The 9,213-nt window shown below is 34.7% G+C and overlaps 1 protein-coding gene across 1 annotated transcript; it reads right to left on the reverse strand.

Annotated features, from left to right (window-relative positions):
• Positions 1-4,349: 4,349 nt before the first annotated feature.
• LOC142531178 (uncharacterized protein At5g39865-like) lies at positions 4,350-6,746 on the reverse strand. The gene has a single exon (XM_075637246.1). The coding sequence runs from the start codon at positions 5,854-5,856 to the stop codon at positions 4,549-4,551; it is 1,308 nt and encodes a 435-aa protein (XP_075493361.1). The 5' UTR covers positions 5,857-6,746; the 3' UTR covers positions 4,350-4,548.
• Positions 6,747-9,213: the final 2,467 nt, after the last annotated feature.

The raw sequence follows: 9,213 nt of genomic DNA on the forward strand, positions 1-9,213 counted from the left end.
GTTACTGTTTGGGCTTAACATAACTAGGCTGATTCGTATGGATACAAAAAAAGTTTATATGTTTTGCTAAGCTTCTAGGAACAGACATCTTCTCTTCCATTTTTATGTCCTATCTTCTATGTTTTGAGGTAAAATTGTATCGAAAATAGACAACTTTGAAATCAAATTTGCTGAATGGACAAGGGTGAGGGCTTGAACAGATTTTTAATTAGTTTAGGTAAAATGTAAGTAATGGTGTTAGTAACTCTGTACATACCAAGCTTCAATGAGACAAGATTTATCTGTTGCCGATGAGAAATTTTTTTAATTAGTTTAGATAACTTTAAATTAATATGAAGGAATATTTTTTTAGCATTTGTCGAATGTATAAATATTATTAGAACTATTACTTTGTGAGAAAGTGTAAGAGCACTATATTCATATTTTATTTTTTTTTAATGGTTAATTTTTTTAAGAACAATTATTGTATACGACATTTGACTCTGATGCCAATGAAAAAAACCCGTATGGACGAACATGTTATTAGTGTGAATCTATCATTCATTACAATTAAATTAAGTTACATTAAATTGTCTAAATAGTAATAATATAATTATGCTACAGCATCAACCCAAAATTCCATAACAATCCCAAGGTAAAAACTTGTGTAAGACGGTTTCACGGGTCGTATTTTAAGAGATTGATCTTCTATTTAGTCATCCAAGAAAAAATATTACTTTTTATGTTAAGGTTACGTTTGGTTGGAGGATAAAATTATGAAATGATTAAGAGATAAATGATAAAAAGAATGATTAAAATAGAAATATAATATATAATGATAAAATAATATTATGTTTGGTATGATGGTTAAGAATGAGATAATTAAGAATCTTTTGATGAATTGACAAAATTGCCCTTCCACTTCGACGACGGCGGCGGTGGTCGTTCTGCTAGCGTTCTGCCGGCGTTCGGCTGAAAGTCAGCGGCGGCGGTAGCGGCGGCGATCGGCGACGGTCGGCCGGCAGTCGGCGGCGGTCGGTGGAGGGAAGTGGTGGTGAGTTTGGATATAGGAGAAAGATAAAATTGAAAAAATATGATGAATTAAGAGTTGGATAAATAATCCTAGAGGTGAATAATGATTATTTTATCACAATTAATATAATCTAATCATTTATACGAGAGATTAACTTAGTTAAATAAAAATCCTACCAAACATGGGATTAGGTGGGTTAAAAAATCATAAACTCACCTAATCTCTCATACCAAACGACCCCTAATAGTATTACTTTTTATTGTCAATATCGGTAGGATTGACCCGTCTCACAGATAAAGATTCGTGAGATCGTCTCACAAGACACCTAGTTTAATATATCTCCAGCCATTTGTCATTGTAATAATGTCGGCCAAATGCCAAAAATAAATAAATAAATCCTATGCGCAAAACACGAATTTTATTATTGGAGATATTTTCAGAAGTTATGGCTAATGCAGCATTTGATGAGGTGGTGGAACCCAAAACGGGACAGTGTACATTTCCATTCGATGTCTGGTGGTTGGCCAGCCATGCCCATGCCAGGTTACTAGAACAATCTTTGTGTAAAATATTAAGCATAATAAATTTTCTGAGTGAAAAAGATATATACATGTTATTCTAAATAAAAAATTTCTATTGTGGAAGTAAAAAAATAAAATATAAATTAGTAAATTGAGTAATGAAGGGTGGTATGCCAGCCCTAACTGGTCGGTGGATTTCAAATCTATCTCGGACGACAACATTGATCGATCGGTAATCGTATTTTTCGTATTTAGTCAAATTTGGATAGAACATTGACATAGTAAAGTATATAGATATTATGTTCGATTTAAATTGAGGAGAAAACGAACAAAATGTAGAAAAATAATCGATCTATTAATCAATATATGAGTCAACTTACATAAATTTTCTGGAATAAGTTTATGTTTTCTCAATATATAATTATTTTTTCCTAAAACGACATAATTTATTTATTTGTTTTAATGTCAATAATCGAGTGATGATGAATGAAATACGAAGATCCCATAAATTTGGCACACGAAGTTTCTCTTGATTTCATATATTCATTCAAAAATCGGAGGCCCCTCTAATACATAGTTTCCTTATCGTGAAAGTTTGCATCATAAAGATCGTCAATCAATTCCTGGAACCTACCATTTGTCACATCCCTTTCGATTATTTCGCCTGAATACGACGATAAAGGTAGTAAATGAAAACGTAGATAAAAATGAATATGATTTTGTTACGTTGAAAACTCCTAAAAAATTTATAATTATAAGTTATTAATCTTTCTTGAAAATAATTATACGGCTCTCTTGATAAGTGAAGAAAATCCCTTCCAAGATATAAAACTATTTTAGTAGGTCTTTGTGAGATGGCGAGTCAACCCTGTTTATATTTACAATAATAAGCAATATGTTTGATAAAAAAAATAATATTTTTTCATGGACGATCTAAATAAAGATCTGTCTCACAAATGTTTTTGTGAAACTATTATGGGATGATCAAAATGAGTGAAGGGGCTTTAATTGTTCATTTATTGGAATCCCTTGAATTACTTGGGTGCATCGTTGGACTTTAATATATCTTACGAGGAAAATGTACCAGATTTTGAGTTAGAGTTGCATATGAACAAGTTCAATTGCGTGTAAAATGACTCAGTGCTGCGGATTCCAATTAATGATGTTTAATAAGACTACAAACAAACTTTTGGGTGGCTATATTGAAATAAAAATTTAAGTATTGTTAGAGAAATATCACGCAATTATTGCAATAATCATATCACAATTTAAAATGAAGTAGAAAGAGATTTATTTCTAAACACCCCTATGTGATTAAACTAATACCTAAATCGTTCTTAACCTTACACTTGTATATTTTGCCTACATAATTTGTAACGTCTCAATTTGAAGAGTGTCCTTGTTTTACCAACATGAGTCTTTTACATCTTCTGTCACGTGCACCTTGAAAAACTTCTCACGAGTGATCTTTCTCTGAATTATCCAAGTAAAACATGCACCTTGTTGGTATATGTAGTACATATCAAGATTTTAAAATGACCTTAACTGTACAGTTTCGATCGGTTCTCTTTCGCCTAAAAGCTTGTCAGTAGTGTTGGTCTCAGACGTGACATCTTGAGATAATAATATGAAAATAAAGTATAAAACTGATATCGAGATTTACGTGAAAAACCCCTAAAAATTATTAGGATAAAAAAAACCATTAACCATATGAAAAAAATTCAACAATAATACTTTATAATATACAACTACTCACTATGTTTACAAAGAGAACGCGCGCTTTCTTAAAACATGATAACAAACACCTCACAGATATCATAGAAATAAGCACTCAAATATATGAAATAAGATAAATGAGTTTAGAATGAGGTGCTCCGGATGCTTTGAATAATGAGAGGAAACACCTATTTATAGGCGATTCATGTCCGAATACAAAAATTTCTCATGTCTTTCGGTCAAATTTAACAAATATCTTACTAATCCAAACATCACATAAATGTCAATGATATATAGTCTCTAACTTGAGCATCACAGATGTTTCATCAGAAACCTCCCACCCTTTCGACGACCATCTTGTTCGTGTTTTTCAGGTAACTGGTTATAAGAAGAGGTGGTCGGAACACTCGGAAATCTGCATCATTTACAGGCTGCCTCCGACTGTCCACAAACACATGCACTAATGATTAAAGCCGACATATAACCCTTTAATGCCCCCCTCTATCTGTCTTCAACTTTGACGTGCTACCCAGTACGGGTTTCTTGGGTATATTCTTAAACTGTAATGATCAACCGAATAGGATTAATTCAGAAATTTGATTCGATTAATTAAAAAAAATACGGTTTTCACTTTTAAAAGACAGGTTATTACGATTAATTCGATTCAATTCGATTTGAATTATTATTTTTAAATAAAATTAATCAAAATAACCATTTTTTAAAAGTGGACTTCAATTGTTATTTTCGTAGGTTTATCATGTAGAATTGGTTTCGAGAAAATATTGGTAAAAAAATTTATCAATGGAGTGACGAGTTGCAAAATATTTTTTTTATATCCTAAATAGAGGGTGGGGAAAACTCAAACTTGAGTCAATATATGGAGAATTCCGTTGAGACCGTTGGGCCAATCCCTCGGTCTCTGCTAAATGCTTTTAAATCTCTCTAAGTTTTAAGTAATTTTGTTTATTTAAATTGATTCAGTTGTCAACCAAAATAACCGGAATTTAGTCCGTTTTCTTTCGTTCGGTTTTGATGTAAAATTCGATTATTTCGATTTGCTCATAAGAAAATTGTTATATAAAAAAAACAAAAAACAAAACTTGAGCATCAAATTCAAGTGTCTTGGCACAAACATGTCAAACAGTATAGCAGATCTTTTAACAATGTTTCGCTAAGAAGAAAACAAAAGTGTACAAGACAACAACTTTTTCTTACACGCATTCCTCAGCAAACGACCAATTTCTGTACAAGAAATCACGGCAAAAAGGGACACCGTGCAGCTTTCAAACCATTTGAAATTCAATCACAACAGATCGGACATCGTATAAGCCCATTTTCATTGCAATCAGGACATTTATGAAAACCACATTCGTGCTCGACTCCGTCTTCGTCGTAATCGGCCTCGTAGTATATTTTACAGCTCCCCGAACATGTCTCACATGGCACGAATCTTACATCTCCACAAGCTGCACAAATGTTACCACTCCCATTACCTACTCCCCCACTATCATCTACAATTTCACAACTTTCGAGTATTTTTTCGAGCTTCCCCTCCTCGTGCAACTGCCGTATTTCCTCAGCCCCACCGATATAATTCGTGCCGATGAAAATTCTCGGCAAGCCACAGCCACCATATCTGTCCCCTAACAATTCTTTCAACTCCTCCTTGAACCCTGAATCCATGGATACGTCTCTCTCATCAATCTTGATGCCTAATCCCTTCAAAATCATTCGAACATGACAGCAATCCTCGTATGTCTTTCTCACGCCTCTTAGGCTCGTAAAATACACAATCACCTTGTCTGTACCACGTTGCACGAACTTGTTACCCGAGCCAACGCTATTCGCATCCTTCTCATCTGATGCTTCCAATGCACAACCTAATGGGTGGAGGTAAAATGGATTGTCTGGTGGGAGCTGCTCTTCTAGTGCCTTTCTAAATGAAGCAATCACTTCAGGATCAAATTCAGATACTATTGAAGTATCGTTCGAGTTGGAGTTCGAGTTGGAGTTGGAATCACTATCGGCCAAATCTAACCACATTGGCTCAGGCGAAGCATCACCTTTCTCCTTCACTTTTTCGTGAGTTGGTTGATCATTAAACGGAAGGTGAAACGAAAAGCTACGAAACTTATTACCCGACCTAAGAGGACTGTTGTCCTCAAGGCCCTCCATCATTTCCCAAGCATTGATCGTCTCCGGCTCACCAGGAGGGGTTCTAATGGGAGTTCTAGGGACGATCTTCGGGATTTTCCCGTCGATCATTTTAGACCAAGTCTTGGCCTCAATCATCCCCATTTCAAATTGCTCTCTGGTTGCCTTTTCTTGATCAATTCCCCTACTTTCAGACACTGCCTTAACATCATCAACACTGTGATCTTGATCCAAATAAACATTGTCGTCGCCATTGTCATCGATAATATGATCCCGAATCAACGGATCAAGCCTCAAAGAACCCAATGTGGATGAAGTAAGAGCCACCACATGGTAGCTATCCCCCGTCCCTCGAGAATGGCGGCGCGAGTGAATCGAGTAGCTCCGCCTTTCGGGCGAATACGGCGCCTTGCAATTATGGCATACTTTTTCTTTGGACGAAGCACAACCCATTTTCCAGATTGAACAATCAATACCAAAGCCAGGTAAAAAACACAAACTTTTACGAAATATACACACACAAACACACACGATAGTACATGTAAAGCACCTCGAGCGTCGGGGCAGAGAAGGAATTGGAGTGGACTAGCGGAACACTCTCAAATGACAGAGTTGTAATCAAAATGGATTTGCTTGGGGATTCCAAGATTTAAAAAAATCCAGAAATCTAGCAATAAATAAATGGGAACAATTGTTGCCTGCTTCTCTAAGATATTACAATAGCTAATAACGTAGTTCGACAAAAACTGAAAATTGGGTGTAAAACTCTCTGCAAAACAGGGCACTGGATGACGGATTCTTCAAAGAACACCAACTCGAAGCCCGTAAAATCATCTGCCAAATAAAGACACCAAAATCCAAACGGTTGGTGGAAGATTAACAAAACGACAACCTTTGGATAACAACGATCCCTGATTTCAAGAACAGAAAGCTGACACCCGCAACTCTTTCACAGAAAATTTGAATATGTGGAGAAAGAATAAAACAAGAGCACGATTACAGAGGGAAAAAATGACCCTTTTCACTAGCTTTTGCTTCACCAAAAACTCTCTTTCTTCCCTTTTCATTTAAGTTTTAATAAAACTTGGAAATGGATCAAACTTTACAAGAAAACATTCAAGAAAGGATTTCAAATCGGAATGAGCGGCACACAGCAGCAAATTCGAAAACAGAAAACTCTTGTTTAGGAATGGAAATATGTTACGCTAGCTTTTAATGGGAGTGTGAATTAATGTATTATTATTGTATGCGCAAAAAAGTTATGGAGGGGAAGAAAGAAGTCGGCGACTGCGGGAATTATTGCTTGAGTGGCTCAAACTCCGCACATATGTACGCAGGAGTGCGCACGCACGAACATTATGGCATATTCAAACTTGAAAAATTAATTTTTTAGCTTTTTTATAATATATAACAATAAATATGTGTTGTTGCTTTCCTTTCAAAGTAACATCTTCTAAAGTTTTAAATCATAGCTAAATCCTATATTTTTTTAATGTATTACATTTTTTCTTCCATGTGTGTCATACCTAATCATCTTTAAATAAAAGTAATAAATATTGAAAAATCTTGAATTTGGATTATACGATGAACGATAACGGAAAATGTTTCGATCATATGCGACAACGGTCATTTATTATATCTTGGATGGAGTAAGTATCATGAGTAGGTCTTTTGTGAGACGGTCTCACGAATCTTTATCTGTAAGACGGATCAACCCTACCGATATTCACAATAAAAAGTAATACTCTTAGCATAAAAAGTAATATTTTTTTATAGATGACCCAAATAAGAGATTCGTCTCATAAAATACGACCCGTGAAACCGTCTAACATAAGTTTTTGCCAAGTATCATATGAGACATTCTCACATGTTTATATTTGTGAAAATAGTTAATATGACCTATATTTACAAAAAAAAAAAGTTTCTTTTCCAGATCGTGTGGGAGATATGTCTTATAAAATTGATTTGTGAAATAGTCTCATAAGAGTTTTTGTGTATGCCTTGATATCACCGAATACGATGATGCTAGGAAAATATTTTTTAATTCATATGTAAAGATGAGATAACTGGTGAACAGAATTTTGCTAGCTTTGCTGACTATCGCATGCAGATTTTTCCGCGCTATATTAATTCATAAGATATAGGGATTTTATTTCAAATAAAACTTAGGACTTTATTAGTATAAACATAATGTCTAAATTCAAATAATGTTTTAGTGTCGATCTCCAATGATTCACAATGTATAAATTATTTGTTTCAGGGGAGGAGAGGACAAGAATTTCATAATGTATAAATTATTCATCCAGGGAGAATTAGCACATACTTACGGCGGTCAAAAAAGGTGATTTTCTTGTAATAATAAATTGAATTTTTAATATGGTGTTTTGATACTTTGAGACAAATATTAAATGATTAGGTAGCAATATTAATTGACTAATTATATTTATGCCGTTGGAGCTTTCTCAAGTGTATTAGGTTAGTTGTGATGTAAAGGGGCGAGAAAACATGGTTCACGTAATTCTTTTTCGCGCTTTGAGTTTGGGTTTGAACTCTATTTCTTAATTTCTTTTCTTAATTTTCATTCATTAAATTAAAGATATAGATTTTTACCTATTCTAATGTTAGAATAGATGTTTTGTAAACCAACTGTTGGCTAGAAAATTTATTGACTCGATTGTAATAAACAATCTTAATTTTAATATAATGCATTAATTCATGGTTTGTCATTTCTTTATCTGTATACTCATTTGATCAACATAGATAAATACCTTGATTATACTTTAATACAAATGAATTGTACTTCGATGTTGAAACTCATTTGTAAACACTGTATAATCTAAATTTGTTCCTAGTCGATTCAGTCGCCTAAAACATGGATAAAGGTCGCTTGAGCTCGAGACTAGCATCTGTGATGTTGTGTACCGCGTTTCTTGGTAAGGAAGGGTATAGAAATGTTCAAACACGCAGATGAGTAGTCATATGATGACTGTACCGAACTATCCTCCCTAGGACTTTCCATGTGGTTATCATTTATCGAGAGGATAAGTCCGTGGTTATGATTGTACATCATTAGTCCTTATGACCCGTGACAACACCGAGGCTCTATATGTTAGGGCTGTGCTTTGACTCGTTTATTGACTCCAGGAGGGTCATTAGGTGGCGAGATTGGGTACAGTTGCGACACATGTAGGAGACTGTGCATTGTAGTCGGGAATTCACCGCTCACTTACGGGTGTGGATATCCTGTGTGATCTGATGAAATTATAATGCATGAAATCTTTGGCCAGAGTATGAAATGTACGTTAGGGAACGAGTTCTCCAATTGTACATGTGATGCCACTATTTATTCTCAAAGATGTGTCACATAGTTATTGAATTCTTATTCAACCCTAAATGAACCAATAGTTGCAGATTCGATCGAGATATATGAGATGAAGTGACTGTACTGTACGTTAATCATAACCGACTGGTTTTTGCAAGCACTATTAGTGAAACCTAGGGAATAATGAGGCGATGCTACTAGACGCTCTAACCATGATTTGATGTGTTTAATCAGAAATATGATTTTTGACATTCTCGTGATCAATTGTTGATACATAGAATTGTGCAAATTAGGGTAAGCCAGAATAAAGGATTATCTCCTGAATCACAAAGAGTTGTGAACCCACGGCCACAAGTACTGGATTGTTTTGTCCCCATTGAGATAATAAATTCAAGGAGTTGAATTTATAGAAAACATCGAGATAAAACATCGAGAAAATAAATTCAAGTAGTTGAATTTATAACTATTAAATTTTGGAGGTCTCCTTG

Source organism: Primulina tabacum, chromosome 17 (assembly GCF_025594145.1).
Source record: "Primulina tabacum isolate GXHZ01 chromosome 17, ASM2559414v2, whole genome shotgun sequence".
NCBI classification, from domain to species: Eukaryota; Viridiplantae; Streptophyta; class Magnoliopsida; order Lamiales; family Gesneriaceae; genus Primulina; species Primulina tabacum.